Source organism: Stegostoma tigrinum, chromosome 29, assembly GCF_030684315.1.
Source record: "Stegostoma tigrinum isolate sSteTig4 chromosome 29, sSteTig4.hap1, whole genome shotgun sequence".
NCBI classification, from domain to species: Eukaryota; Metazoa; Chordata; class Chondrichthyes; order Orectolobiformes; family Stegostomatidae; genus Stegostoma; species Stegostoma tigrinum.
In genome coordinates this window covers 3,683,455-3,699,201 of record NC_081382.1, presented here as the reverse complement: position 1 = coordinate 3,699,201, position 15,747 = coordinate 3,683,455, and the positions used below count along the sequence as shown (strand labels likewise).

Below are 15,747 nucleotides of genomic sequence, written 5' to 3'. Positions count from 1 at the left end.
ACAATGATCATGATTCCTAGCTTCATGCACTGCATCATGGTCGCATCAACTGCTGACTATGTGAAGTTCAAAAGTCAAAAATATCTGATAATTCAGCTGATTACCTTAGTGAAGTAATGAAAATAATGTTAGCCCTATCTGGTTTCTGTGACAGTGAGTTTTGGTAAAATCTAGGGTTGATCAGAAGTTCAACTAATGCCATTAAACTGTAGGTGCTAAAATCCAGTTTAAGGCAACTTTAAAGCCATTATTTCTTGTGAGTGTAACACCACCTGAGAACTGTGATCTTGCACAGTATTTCTGATAGAATATCTTGTAATGTTCTTACTTAGTTCCTATTAGATAACACCATGCAGTAAACGTGGGTGCAGTCAATATTTCAAAAACCACAAAAACTTTAGACAATATATTTATATTTGGCAACAACATTGGCAATGCTGTGATCGTAAACTGTATCAACTTAATCATTCAAGTTGATTGCAAAATTTGGAATTTTTAAACAAGATTCTCAGCAATTCTGTCAGAAGTTGGAATTTTCTACCAGTCATTTGTTTCCTACATTGCATGGATATGCTGCACCTGTCTCTATCACCAGCAATGACACAACCTGCCTTCAACTTCACCTCATTCCCAATCAGGAAACAGTGTTCACAACTCATAATTGCTGGAAGAGTTTTGAATGTACTATTGTTTTATGATAACAGCATTCATAATTTGCAAACTATCAGAGCATGTTTAGTTCAGTAGAACTTGGATCACTTTTTAATCTCTGATACATTTTAAAAGAAACTTGCTTTGATGCACAAATTTAATGGTTTGATATAATTTCCATCCCTGACAGATCAAATGCCCTGTTAAGGTCAACATTTTAGTTGGTCAATCCAATCAATTTTGTTGGAATGCTACTGTCTCTTTTTCCTTATCTTTCTCCCTGCATGTTACTGTTTGTACTTGATACAGATTCTACAGTGTGAACACTCCCTATCAAACATCAACCCAATGATAGGCTAAATAGAATAAACACAGAGCACGAACACAAAACGGTAACATATAAAGAATAGAAAGAAATCTAAGGAAAAAAGGGCAAGGAATAAGCAAACTGGACTTGAAAGATCAAATGTTGAAAAGGGTAATGCTTTTACATTTCTTTGAATTTTTGTTTGTGGGGAATCTAAAATTAGGGAACATAGGGTGGAGTCTTCTAGTTCTCGAGGCAGGAAGACAAATAAAAATTGGGCAGGTACGCAGTGTACCCATAATCCTGTCTCATTGCCTGCCTCCTCCCAAATCACATTCTCAGCAAGAAGCTCTGTGCTTGACCTTCCACCTTTGCTGTAAATTAAGACTCTTAGGTAGTCAGATAATGACCACTTAAGGACAACCATGTGTTAAGCTCTCTTATTTGACAACAATACTACCCTACTTATATAACTGGATAACTGAATCTCTTAGACTTCTCTGTCAGCACAGTAGTGTAATTCAGTCGAGAAAACTAATGTTTAAAATTCCTGCCAGGTCTACAATTATCTGAGCTCCATGCAACACAAGTAAGTGGCCTACCCACTAGTAAACCAACACAGGGATTGCCTGTCAGTCAGGAAGTGAGGGTCACTTGATATGTGTAACCCAGGGACTGGACAAAGGGTATGGAGGTGACCGGTGACAGCAAGCTTCCTGCCTTTACTTCTGATCCCCTATCCCCTCTTTGTGCCCCATCAAACTCCAGAATCCAACCTCCAGCTGAGCTGTTGGTTCTCATGAGCTTGGTTATCCTTCTGTAGCAGCCATGGTTTTTGCAGTGGCACTGCCAGGTGCAAAAGCTGCCACCCTCTGACTAGCTGGCAGTTCTTCCTGTCCTACTGGGAATTTGATTTCAGAGGTAGGTTTGCCACTGTCCTCTAAATTGTCTGACTGGAAGAAAATAAGACAGGCCTTGCTGTGAAGAGTACACATTTTGAGCAGCAAGTGAGACACCTGACAGAAATGGAAGGTTCTTCTCTATTGTCAGAGTAAAGAGTTTCTTATTTAGCCAGAGATGAGGAGGAATTTCTTTGAGGCAGCTACATATTAGATACAAACATTTCCAATGTACTGTTTCACTTGACTTCTAACAATAAATACATGTATAATATTTTCTGACAAATTCAACATATATTTGTCAAAATTGAATAATAATTGTACAGTTCATGCCTTGAGTGAGGGCATGGTCTTACAGGCAGATGTTTGGGATGGAGAACATATTGATTCTTCAATATAAATGTGGAATACTGGCAGTAACTTCTGTCCCTCTCTCTCTCTCTTATTTTACAGCAATACCATCCTGATATAAGTGGGCAACTGAACCTCTCAGACCCTTCTGTCAGCACAGTGGTGTGATTCTGTCCAGAACATTGATGTTTAAAATCAGAAAGAAATATGAGACTCAAGAATTACTGGCCAAAGCAGCAAGAGTTTAGAACACCAGCAAATGACCAGAGTGAAAGGGGAGGAAAGTAAAAAAACTACAATGGAATCACAAAATCATCAGTGTTAGTATATTCTGAAAATCTGCGGTGTTAAAGTTACTGAGCCTTCTCTGCTACTCAGCAAAGTATTACATACAAACTAGGAACAGAAGTATGCCATTTGGCCCCTCAAGTCTGTTCTGCCATTCAATAAGGTCAAGTTTGATCTGTTTTTTGTCCCGAATTCTACATTCCCGTCTATCCCAATAACCTTTGATTCCCATCCCTATCAAGAATCTATCTACCTCTGCCTTATCAGTATTTTTGGTTACATATCAAGTCTTTAGTACAAATTATTCAACAAACTTATTGCTAAAATTATTCATCAAAAACTCTTATTCACCGCACAATTTTTATGAAAGTTACTCAGCAAATTATTAACACAGAGGAAAATGGGTGGCATGGTGAGTTAGCACAGTACACCTCTGAGACCTAACATGAACCAATCCCAGACAAAGGTGGGACTGTTTCAATTCAGTATTAGGCATTAGGCACAGAATGACCACTTATTCAGCACAAATTGACACATAATTGGCAAACTCAAATCACATGCAGGAAAGGGAGGGCCACTGTAAGAAAAAAAGTCACATTAGTGCAGGACATGTATGCATTTTGAAGGGATGCTAGGGGATTGTAGAACTTCATGAGCTAGAAAAGAGTACAAACGTGTTGAATTAGTGAAGATTATTGTTCAAAATCTACAGTTACTGTTAAGTTTTTGTCACCTGACTTATTTAGCTATGTTCTAATACAACGGGAGCATGATTTCTTACATTTGTTAATATTAGTGAAAAAAGTAAATTTCAGTAAGAACGCAGCAAACATGCAGTAAAATGTTGCAAGGAATGGGAGGGTAATCCTGTAAGAAAGTGAGAAAAATCCCAAATTAATAAAAGAAAGGCCATTTTGAAAGACATTAATGGAAGCTTTTCCAGAACTTTAGAGATTAATTTAGAGATCAGGAACATCGGGAAAATGGCAAGAAGAAAAATGTAGTGGATTAGCTTCCTGACACAGTCATGCTTCCCTAGATTTGTACCTAATACAGTTTCAGACTGGTGACAGCAACCCATCTCTCAGTCCCAAGGAGCAAACTGAAGAAACTACAGATGCAATTTAGCAGGCACTTTTGGAATGCTATGTCATTCTGTCAGTGGCACTCGAAACCCCCGCTGGTCAACAGTTTGTCTACCCAGAGGAAGTGAGAACAGAGCAAGTGGTCAGACATCCATGTCTTTCCTCTGCAGTTGTCATTTTAAACTACTTGTATTGTTACTCTGAAGAGCAAAATTGGCAATCTTCAGGACATCCACAGACAAACACTTGTTACTTGCAAATGAATCTGTTGTTTAGTGCTGGGCATGAGGAATTACTGTTAGCTCTAGTAACTCAATTGCACCTCCAAACATTGATATAATGTTCTGCATTCAACTCAGCAGCACACAGTGAGTTTGCAGGCCAGCCTTTGGAATGGGAGCCCTGATTCTCGTGAATGTCCTGCTTTGGCCACCCCCTCCCCCCATCATCTTTAATTGGGTGCACAACTGGAAGAAGTTCACAATTGGCTTCCTCTGGGAAGATTGCAGTGGATGTTCTGCCATATCCAAATCTAGGTTTACAAACTGGAAATCAGCCCAATGCCTACTCGCAACTCCAACAGAAAAACTAAGTCCAAATGTTTCTAACACTAATAATCAATTATGAGAAAGCATATCCCAGATTATTTCCTGAACAATGAAGGGGAAATGAGAGGAACTGTTTCACTGGGTCATTCAGACATGGAACATTTCACTAGAAGTGGTATTTGCAATCAGGCCATAATTTTATTTGTAACAAAATTGTATATGTATTTGAAAAGCAAGAATATACACGCATATGAGAAAGATGAGAAAAAAGGATTAGAGTAGATAACTTCACCTTATGAGCTAAAGGTTCTTTCTGTGTTGTGATTTCTACAAAAGTGGAAAAGCTTACTTTATAGTCGAATCAATTGCTTTACCAACATCAGTGAATGGATAACATTAATTTAGTGGGATATCATTAGTTATCATGTGCCATGCACTGGGCCAGTATCATGATGTACTGGCAACTATTCATATCTTTAGTGTTGGTTTACTGTTCGGACAATAGGATTCTACAAAATAGCAGAATGAGCAAGGCACCCCAGCCTCTGCAGCATGTCCTTTACCTGATACAAAATGTAGAAATTCCCAGAGATTATGAACTGTCCAAACTAGGCCCAGTCTGTGGGAATCATTCCAAAGATCTTTAGGGCTTTGAAACCATTAGGTTCTAACAGTTCCATTATGTAAATAAGGCAGAGATCCTTCTTCGGAAGGAAATAAATGGATGGACTGGGGGGAATCAGATGGGGTGAACTTAAAAGAACATTTAATATCTTCTAGAAATTTTGTGACATCCTGTCTCATACAAGACACTATTAATTAAATATTTCACATCTCAACTCAACCAAATCACCATCTTCTAATTTACTGACAGCTTTTCATTTACAAACAGAAAATGCCACTAACACCTTACTGATCTGACGGCATCAAAAGAGAAACCGCGTGAATGTCTTAGATTGTCACTTCATCAGAATTTCCTCAATTTGGTTGTAAGGTCATTGATCTGAAACACAATTTCAATGATGCAACCAGGCTAGCAGATTATAGGAACATAGAAGATAGAAGGAAGGGGAGGCCATTCAGCCCTTTGAGCCTACTCTGCCATTTTTCACGATCAGGGCTGATCATCTAACTCAATAGCCCAATCCTGCTTTCTCCCCATAACCTTTGTTCCCATTTCCCCCGAGTGCTACATCTAGTCACTTCTTGAATACATTCGATGTTTTGGCATCAGCTATTTCCTGTGGTAATGAATTTGACAGGCTTACCACTCTTTGGGTGAAGGAATGTCTCCTGATCTTCATCATAAATCATCTACCCCAAATTCTCATACTGTGACCCCTGGTTCTGAACACACCCACCATCAGGAACATCCACCCTGTCCAGTCCTGTTAGAATTTTATAAGTCTCTATGAGATCCCCCCTCATTCATCTGAATGCCAGCAAAAACAATCCCAACCTAGTTAATGCTTCCTCATACAACAGACCCACCATCCCTGGAATCAGCCTGGTAAACCTTTGCTGCACTCCCTCAAGAGCAAGAGTATCCTCCCTTAGAAAAGGAGACCGAAACTGCACACAATATTCCAGGTGTGATCTCATTAAGGCCATGTATAACTGCAACAGCACATTCCTGCTCCTGTACACAAAACCTCTTGCAATGAAGGCCAACATACATTTGCCTTCTTTATTGCCTGTTGCACCTGCATGCTTACCTTCAGTGACTGGAGCACAAGGACACCCAGATCCTGCTGCACACTCCCCCCACCCAATTTACAGCCATTCAGGTGGTAATCTGCCTTCTTGTATTTGCTTCCTAAATGAATTACCTCACATTTATCCAAATTATACTGCCATTGATTTGTCCACTCCACCCAACCTGTCGAAATCATGCTAAAGGATCTCTGTATCCTCGTCAGTTTGCCCTCCAACCCAACTTGGTATCATCTGCAAACTTGGACATGTTATATTTTGTTCTCTCATCCAAATCATTAATATATATTGTGAATGGCTGGGATTCCAGCACCGATCCCAGTATTTTCACTTTTCTTTTCAGATTTACAGTATTGACACAACTTTTTTTCGAAAAATAACTTTATTTGCTTTGAAATATTGTCTTTATTAGATCTTATATTCACAAACTTGTTTAGATTAGATTCTGTACAGTGTGGAAACAGGCCCTTTGGCCCAACAAGTCCACACCACCCCTTGCATCATCCCACCCAGACCCATCTCCCTATATCTCACACACTCCTGAACACTATGGGCAATTTAGCAAGGTCAATCCACCTAGCCTGCACATCTTTGGACTGTGGGAGGAAACCTGGAGGAAACCCACACAGACATGGGGAGAATGTGCAAACTCCACACAGACAGTCACCCAAGGCTGGAATCAAACCTGGGTCCCTGGCGCTGTGAGGCTGCAGTGCTAACCACTGAGCCACTGTGCCGCCCGTTCTAAGAAATGAAAATAACATTTTAAGAGCTGCGATTGAAGTCCATCAGCATTATTACTGATCCACCTAACCCAAGAATCTTTCTAAAATTACTTTATTCATCCTAGATACAGTTCCTAATAATAATCTTTACAGCTAAAAAAGTTTGCATTCTTTCCACAAGAATAAAAACTGTACCCTCACTTTAGATGTGCATTTGGACTTTCTCATAGACAATAATATATTTCTCCTATTTGTTCCTGGGAAGGATGATTATAGAGAAACATTGAACAATATTTGATTTTATTGGACTAAATTGCTTTGGGAATTCTTACATAATTCTTCCAAGTCATTGTGAACATGATAGAAATTATTATTCCATTTTTATAATGACAAGAACTAGATATGTTAAATCGTTTTTAGTTGAATTGTAAAATAGAATTTGTGATTGTAATTTAACACTAGGGGAGCTATTATCGTACCTGCTTTCTTAGGGAAAGTCCTGTAATGTACTTAATCTGTCTCATTCACTGCCATAGGATGCTGATACAAATAAAGGGGCTTTGCCTTTATTGCTCCTTCAGCCAATGAGTAATATACAGTGCCTGAGAATATCCATATTAGTTCATAGTTAATCTGTATTGGATCTGGTATTAGGTAATGCACGGTACTTAAATAAACACATTTTTTCAACAATTCTGGAGCAATTAAAATGAATCATTATGAAACGTGTTTGCCATTTATGTGGTATTCTTAAGCTATAAGTATTCTGAAACTCTGGATTTTGATTCAAATTAAAAATTTACTTCTATACATTGATATCTATTCTAAAAAATCTTTTAACATTAATTAACATCCAGTATTTTTCAAATTACATCAAAGTTTTGAATTTATGGCGTGATGCAAGCTTAGTATGCATGTAACAAAGCGAACATGAAGCTACCCAATCTTAATTTATTCAGTCAGGGGATGTGATACATTTCCTTCAAGTCCAAGATTTATGGCGCATCCGTAATTGCCCTTGAGAAGGTATCTTCTTGAATTACTGCAGCCAATGTAATGAAGGTTCTCTCACAGTGCTGTTAAAGAGATGTTAACCTGCTTTATTTCCAATTCAAGCCAGTGTGTCACTTTTTTGTTCAATTGTGGATGTAGGTCAGTAACACTGGCAAGTCAACTATTTATTGCCCATCCTTAATCATCCTTGGGAAGGTGGTGATGAGCCACCATATTGAATTTCTGCAATCCACATGACTTGATTTACAGTCAAAATTTTCTGCTGCAGTTTAATAGAGCAGTGTCTTTTGTGACACCATTTCAAAGGATAGTAAAGAATCAATCACATTGGATCTGGAGTTTCATAACAATTGAAACAGGTAGGTGTGGAAGATTTTCTTCCCTACATCGTCTAGGAAATGAAATGGGTCTTCAAACAATCTGGTAGTTTCATGCTCATCATTACTGAGATTAACTTTTAAATGTAGATTTAGTTAACTAACTGAACAGTTTTACAAGAAATAACTGGAGCATCTCTGGACCCATGAATTACTATTGTCACCATGCTACTATTGCTAATTATTTGAGAGGGAACTTGGAGTTGGCAGCTTTCCCATGCACCTACTGGTCTCTGCTGAGATGGGAATGAAGGCTGGACAGCCAAGAGAAAATGGTTGCTGAGGAGCTCAGCCAGAATTCCAGCCTCTGTTTCCACCCTCAACCATTTTCCTAAGAGTGATAGAAGGACCAAGTTTCAGAACAGATTCGTTTTTATTAATGAGCTACTTAGCAACTCATTACAAGCCTGATCTGCTAAGTTTCTAATTTATAACAAGCAGCTGCGGGAATCAGACCAGCTGAACGAAGGCAAGTGTATGGTTGGCTGTAACTTTATATGAAGTGATGTAGTTTGAAATATCATGGAAGAGCCTGAGCATGCAAAGAAATGCTACCCCATGGAATAAGAATTCACTGATTTTAAAGAAGGTAACACAAGCATACCCTAGCTGGGGTCCCAAGCCTCCCTCTTCCCTCTTGCAAGCTTACCAACTTATAAACTCTTGAACACTGACCAGTGGCAGATGGTAAGAGCAGGAGAAATTCTTTGTCAGTTATGTGATGGAAAGAAAGTTGGAGCTTGTACCACAACATCCAAAGCTCCATGTTATAACATGCATGTAAAAATGCTGCAGCAGCTTGGACTCCCTACGTGATTAGCAGCAGTGGGGCTGAATTTACAGTTTTTTGACTAGGAATCACATTGGCTTTGGTGAAATGTTGTTTCCTGCAAAATCAAACTCATTTTCTTACCATAACATACCATATTAGTTTGTGTTTCAACCCCATGACAAGTATCACATCTCACCGTACTGCAAACATTCCCGGAACAACTTGCCACTCTCTGGATGATTGCAGAAATGACCCTAGCATCCCTATTGCCAGCATTATATTTTAAAAGTTGCTGTCCACCCAGACAAGCACTGTGAATCTGGAGCTGCCTAGCAGAGTTCCTGACAGGTACCCTGGACATGGCAGAAAGAAACTGGCACACTGCTTTGCAGATACTGTCCTGGAACTGCTGTAGGATGGAATGGGATGAAAGTAGTATTTCATCTTCCCCCATTTCCAGCAATGAGAGCAAAAAACCAAACCATGACAACCTAGTCCAATGGAATGCCCAGCACTGTTGGAAGAAGTTCAATGTCCTCTACCCCACCAGTGTACGTGCCACCATTTTCTCTCCAATATCTCAGACTTAATGTATCCCAGCTACTGGATTCACCTCCCACCATAGCTCATGCTCCACCATTTCATCCTATTGCCTTCAACATCATCTCCACAAAAACAAAGATGCTGGAAAAGCGCAGCAGGTCTGGCAGCATCTGTGAAGGATAAAACAGAATTACCGTTTCGGGTCCGGTGACCCTTCCTCAGAACTGTGGAAGACTGGTTAGCAAAGTTTATTTGCATGGAATACAAGAACAAGCCATTCGGATGCAGAACTGGCTCAAAGGTAGAAGACAGAGGATGGTGGTGGAACATTGCTTTTCAGACTGGAGGCCTGTGACCAGTGGTGTGCCACAAGGATTGGTATTGGGTCCACTGCTGTTCATCATTTTTATAAATGATTTGGATGCAAACATAGGAGATATGGTTAGAAATTTGCAGATGACACCAAAGTTGAAAGCATAGCAGACAGCAACAAAGGTTACCTCAGAGTACAACAAGAAGCTTGATAGGATGTGCCACTGAGTAGCAGATGGAGTTTAATTTAGATAAATGTGAGGTGCTGCATTTTGGAAAGGCAAACCAGAGGACTTATACACTTAATGGTAAGGTCCTGGGGAGTGTTGCTGAACCTTGGAGTGCAGGTTCATAGTTCCTTGAAAGTGGAGTCACAGGTAGATAGGACAGTGAAGAAGGCATTTGGTATGCTTGCCTTTATTGGTCTTTACATTGAGTATAGGATTTGGGAGGTCATGAACAGGACATTTGTTAGGCCACTTTTGGAATACAGTGTTCGACTCTGGTCTCCCTGCTGTAGGAAGGATATTGTGAAACTTGAAAGGATTCAAAAAAGATTTACAAGGATGTTGCCAGGAGTAGAGGGTTTGAGCTACAGGGAGAGGCTGAATAGTTGGGGCTATTTTCCCTGGAGCATTGGAGGCTGAGGGGTAACCTTATGGAGGTTTATAAAATCATGCGGGGCATGGATTGGGTAAATGCCAAAGTTTTTTACGCCAGGGTGGGGATGTCCAAAACTAGAGAGCATAGGTTTAAGGCGAGAGGGGTAAGATTTAAAAGGGACCTAAGGAGCACCATTTTCATGCAGAGGGTGGTACAATTACAACATTTAAAAGGCATCTGGATGAGTACATGAATAGAAGGGTTTTACAGGGATATGAACCAAATGGGACTTGATTAATTTAGGCTATCTGGTCAGCATGTTACAAACCTCATTGAAACATTTGATAAAAGAAATTGAAGGCTCCTGAGCTATGAAAGTCATGACCAGCTTTTCCTTTTCATGAAAGAAAAACAATTTCTGCTACAGTGTTTCCAACATGAAAAGAGATTTCATGTCAAGGTATCAGCAATAATTCAGTTGGTTGCTCCCAACTCTGCATCAGGTCTGGGTTCAAGTTCATTACAGAATTTAAGCATAAAACTCCAGGCTAATATTACTGCATATTATCAAAGGAATGCCCCACAGTCAGGCATCCATTTTGTTAAAGCAATGCCTCACTTACCTTTAGGATGAACATAAAAGATATTATGCCACTATCCACAGTTTATCCCTACTGACTCAGTTAATATTTAACCCTCACTGGACATTACAAGGGCGGATGATGTGGTCATGAAGAAATCACATTACTGTTTTTAGGGTCTTGCTTATGCAACTTGGCTGCTGTGTTCCCAACAATCATGATTACATTTCAAAAGTACCTCATTGGCTGTAAAGAGCTTTGGGGCATTCCAAGGTTGTGGAAGACACAATGTTAATGCGGTTTTCTTTCAGCAATTTCTATCCCATAATTTTCAAATTTTAATTTTAATTTACCACAGCTCCAAAGCAGAAAATATTCCCTTGGGTAGATCAACAAAGAGGTGATGTTGAGCAAGTTGAGAAGCAGGCATTTATGACAGAATAAGTTTGAAAGTTATTCCAGATTTTGACCCTACCTTATCCATCAAAGATTTTGTATATTATTCTAATACCATGCTCAGAAGAGTTAATTGCTGTCCTTTGTTGCCAAAATCAACTGTTCTTGGTTGTAATTAGGTTATTCTCTGCCTAAATTCTAAATTCTGTAGTTGTGCCATTATAATAGATGTAGCTGGACGTCTTCAGATCATTGTGAAAAGTTCACTGTTGCTGACCAAGAGTTCCTCAGTACTGCTAATGAAATCGCTTTGTCCAGAATATCAGGGTTTAAAAACATGCAGTACAGCATTGTTATTAACCATTCATGATTACTGAATAAAAATAACCCTTGCCCTGTCCTCAAAAGTAGACATCTCATTATTACTGGGGATGGGGAAGGGGATTCTGAAATAAATAGGGAGACGGGGAAGGCGGATAGAAGATGGATAAAGGAGAAGATAAGGTGAGAGGAGACAGACAGGTCAAAGAGGCGGGGTTGGAAACAGTCAAGGTGAATGTAGGTGGGGAGTTAGGGAGGGGATAAGTCAGTCCAAGGAGGACAGACAGGTCAAGGAGGCAGGATGAGGTTAGTGGGTAGGAGATGGGGGTGGAGCTTGAGGTGGGAGGAATGGTTAGGGAGGCGTGGACTAGCTGGGCTGGTTTTGGGATGTGGTCGGGAGATTTTGGAGCTTGTGAAGTCTACATTGATACCCTTGGGCTGCAGGGGTCCCAAGTGAAATATGAGATGCTGTTCCTGCATCTTTCGGATGGTGTCATTGTGGCACTGCAGGAGGCCCAGGATGGACATGTCGTCTGAGGAGGGGGGTGGGGGGAGGGTAGTGCAGTTGAAATGGTTCGCAACTGGGACGTGTAGTTGTTTGTTGTGAACTGATATCCAACGCTTCATCCTCCAACATTTCTGCCATCTGCAATCTGACCTCACTACAAAACACATTTTTCCCTCCCCACCCTTATCTGCTTTCCGGAGGGACCACTCTCTCCGTGACTCCCTTGTCCGCTCCGCACTCCCCTCCGACCCCACCACCCCCGGCACCTATCCCTGCAATCGAAGCAAGTGCTACACCTGCACCTATACCTCGTCCCAGACCTCCATCCCAGGCCCTAAGAAGACTGTTCATGTCAAACAGATGTTCACCTGCACATCTGTTAATGTGATATATTGTATTTGTTGTGGCTTCCTCTACATGGGGGAGACCAAGCGGATGCTTGGGGATCGCTTTGCGGAATGCCTACGCTCAGTTCGCAACAAACATCTACACCTCCCAGTGGTGAACCATTTCAACTGCCCCCCCCCACTCCTCGAACAACATGCCCATCCTGGGCCTCCTGCATTGCCACAATGATGCCACCCAAAAGATGCAGGAACAGCATCTCATATTTTGCTTAGGAACCCTGCAGCCCAAGGGTATCAATGTGGACTTCACAAGCTTCAAAATCTCCCGTCCCCGATCACGTCCCAAAACCAGCCCAGCTAGTCCCTGCCTCCCTAACCATTTCTCCCACCTTAAGCCCCACCCCAAATCCTAACCCCATCCTGCCTCCTTGACCAGTCTGTCCACCCTGGACTGACCTATCACCTCCCTAACTCCCCACCTACATTCACCTTCACTGGCTCTAACCCTGCCTCTTTGACCTGTCTGTCTCCTCTCACCCGATCTTCTCCTTTATCCATCTTCAATCTGCCTTCTCCTGTCTCCCTATTTATTTCAGAATCCCCTTCCCCCCCACCATTTCTGAAGAAGGGTCTCGACCGAAATGTCAAACTTTCCTGCTCCTCTGATGCTGCTTGGCCTGCTGTGTTCATCCAGCTTCACACCATGTTACCTCAGATTCTCCAGCATTGGCAGTTCCTACTACCTCCATCTCACTATTACTGTTGCTTAGCTGCAAGCATAATCAAACTGTATGACTCTTGGAAGTTTCACTATTTGTACACTAAACAGTATTGTTGTGCAAAATATTACCTGCTGGGTGCCAGAGAGTTTTGTCTGCTTTTCACAAGTGTGACTTTAGACAAATTTGCTTCAGTCAATGAAATTCTTTAATTGATGCAGAACAAAACATGATAAAATTGGCTGAGAGTTTTGAATAGGCATACAGGAAAGTTTAATGAATAATTGACATTAAAATTAATGTCGAACAATGACAATAAAATTGGCTGCACGTTTTGAACAGGTGTGCAGGAAAATTTAATAATTGATATTATAGGTACAGAATTTGTTACATTATAAATAAAACAGTGCAAATTTGAACTAATTGAAGATGATTTCAGAATCAAAATAATTTCCTAAAAATATTTTTTCTGGTTTAGATCTAACTCTGGCAGCTTTTGGCATCAATGCTGTTAGTATTAATATATTAATATTTTGTCCATTTTGATATCCAAAATGCCACATTTACGAAAATCCCTGCAGATACAGAAATAAATGCAATTAGGATTGCTTACAAATGTTTTCCTTCTCTTTTTTTTATTTATTCAGGAGGGAGTTGCTGGCTAGATGGCATTTATAGCCCATCCCTAATTGCCCAGAGGGCAGTTAAGTGTCAAATACATTACTTTGGGTCTGGAACCACATGTAGTTCAGACCAAGTAAGGATGGCAGTTTCTTTCCCTAAATGACATTAGTGAACCAGATGGGTTTTTCCTGACAATGGATTCATGGTCATCATTAGACACTTAATTTCAGATATTTATTGAATTCACATTTCACCATCTGCCATGGCAGGATTTGAACACAGGTCACCAGAACTTTATCTGGGTCTCTGGATTAACAGGTCTAGTGATAATACCACTAGGCTATCCCCTCCCCTAATATTCATAATGAAGTGTATGCAGGAGATATAATCAAAAGAGAAGTTGCATTGGTCTGGGATCCACATGAATCAAAATTTTAAAAAATGAACATGACATATTGCTGACACAGATTTGAAAAAAACACTATTCTCAATTTATGAAACTCTTAACACTTAGTGGTGCTTGCCAGTCAGTGATGGATTAGTGAGATCAGTAGCCGACTGATACGAATTGCTTGATTTCACTCATCCCGCCAGACTGATTCAACCGGAGCAGATTATGCACAAGGGATTCTAAGATTGGGCAATTATGTTTTATACTTGTTACAAATGCTGGATCAACTTAATTTTTTTTGTGGTTCACAATAGTTTTAAACCCTATGTGCAGTCCCAATATTTTCTAACAAGCACTATTTCAATACTGCCTAATAATTAATCATGTGCTAGCCTAAGATAGAAAGCAACAGTTGTTCCTCTTTTGTGCTTAGAGTTTTAAGGCACGGACAGGAATATCAGTCACACACTTCTGGAAAGACCACGTTCTTTATCATAGAATCATAGAATCTCTGCAGCATGGAAACAGGACCTTCGGCCCATCAAGTCCACATTGACCCTTAGAACATCCCACCCAGCCCCATCCTCCTAACCTAAACATCCCTGAACACTATGGCCAATTTAGCATGGCCAATCCATCTAACCTGCACATCTTTGGACTGTGGGAGGAAACCAGAGTACCCGGAAACCCACGCAGACACGGGAACCATGTGCAAACTCTACACAGACAGTCGCCCAAGGGTTAAGGGTACAGCTGCAGTACTAGTCTCTTATGAGAAGCAGCTGGTTCAGTTATCACTAATTGCAGTAAAAGGCTCGGGCCCAAACGTGATGGGGTGAAATTGGTTGAGAAAGAGAGATTAGCTCAACATTTTTTGATTAGAAAAAGGCTGTCTGAGTGAAGTGCTCTTGGACTGGAATACACAGAAGATTTACAGGCAGGTTTAGGGACTATCAAAAATGCCAAGGCCACCTTGCATGTTGACCAGGAAACAATTCCACAATTCTGCAAGGCCTGGTCAGTGCCATTTGCCTTACAGGCAAAAGTACAGGCAGAAATCAAGAGGATGGAAAGTGAAGGAATCATCAGGCCAGCCCAGTATGCAGAATGGGCAGCACCTGCCATACTGACTGTGAAGCCAAAGGGTCAGTCTTGTGGAAATTTTAAACAATGGTAAACCATTTTTTGCAGCTGGATAAATACTCAATTGCTTGTATAGAGGATTTATGCAAAGTTGGTATGGGGGTATCCTCATCTAACTGCAATTATAGTTAGATGAGGATTCCCAGAAATATGCTACAATTAATACCCATAAGGCTTGTAGCAATATACAAGGTTGCAATTTGGGGTAGTGTCAATCTGTGCAATTTTTCAGTGGACGGTGGAGAATATTTTACAATTACCTTTTACCGCATGTTGCCATTTACCTAGATGTTGTCCTCATGGAAGACCAATAAGGAGCACTTAGAGAACTTGTACATGCTCATTAGATATTTCACTCAGCTCGGCATGCACCTTAGAAGGGAAAAATGTGTGTTCCAGGCACCCCAAGCGATCTATGTGGGCTACAGAGTTAACAAGATCTGGATACACCTGTTGGAAGATAAAGTGAGGGCAATCAAAGGTGCCCTGGCTCCCACATCTGCGCTGAAGATTAGGTCTTTTCTTGGGC

General features: G+C 40.6%; 1 protein-coding gene across 5 annotated transcripts in view; it reads left to right on the top strand.

The window, feature by feature from the left end:
- The window catches only part of LOC125465399 (glutamate receptor ionotropic, NMDA 1), a 153,707-nt gene extending 146,447 nt beyond the window's left edge, over positions 1 to 7,260 (top strand). For 3 of the 5 annotated variants that reach the window (XM_048558844.2, XM_048558846.2, XM_048558840.2), the window contains one exon: positions 2,311 to 7,260. In XM_048558844.2, coding sequence (XP_048414801.1) covers positions 2,311 to 2,376 — 66 coding nt within the window. In that variant the 3' untranslated portion in view covers positions 2,377 to 7,260. Of the gene's footprint in view, positions 1 to 960; positions 2,291 to 2,310 lie in introns of those variants that run through there. The other 2 variants (XM_048558847.2, XM_048558841.2) reach the window with 1 other exon arrangement.
- Positions 7,261 to 15,747: the final 8,487 nt, after the last annotated feature.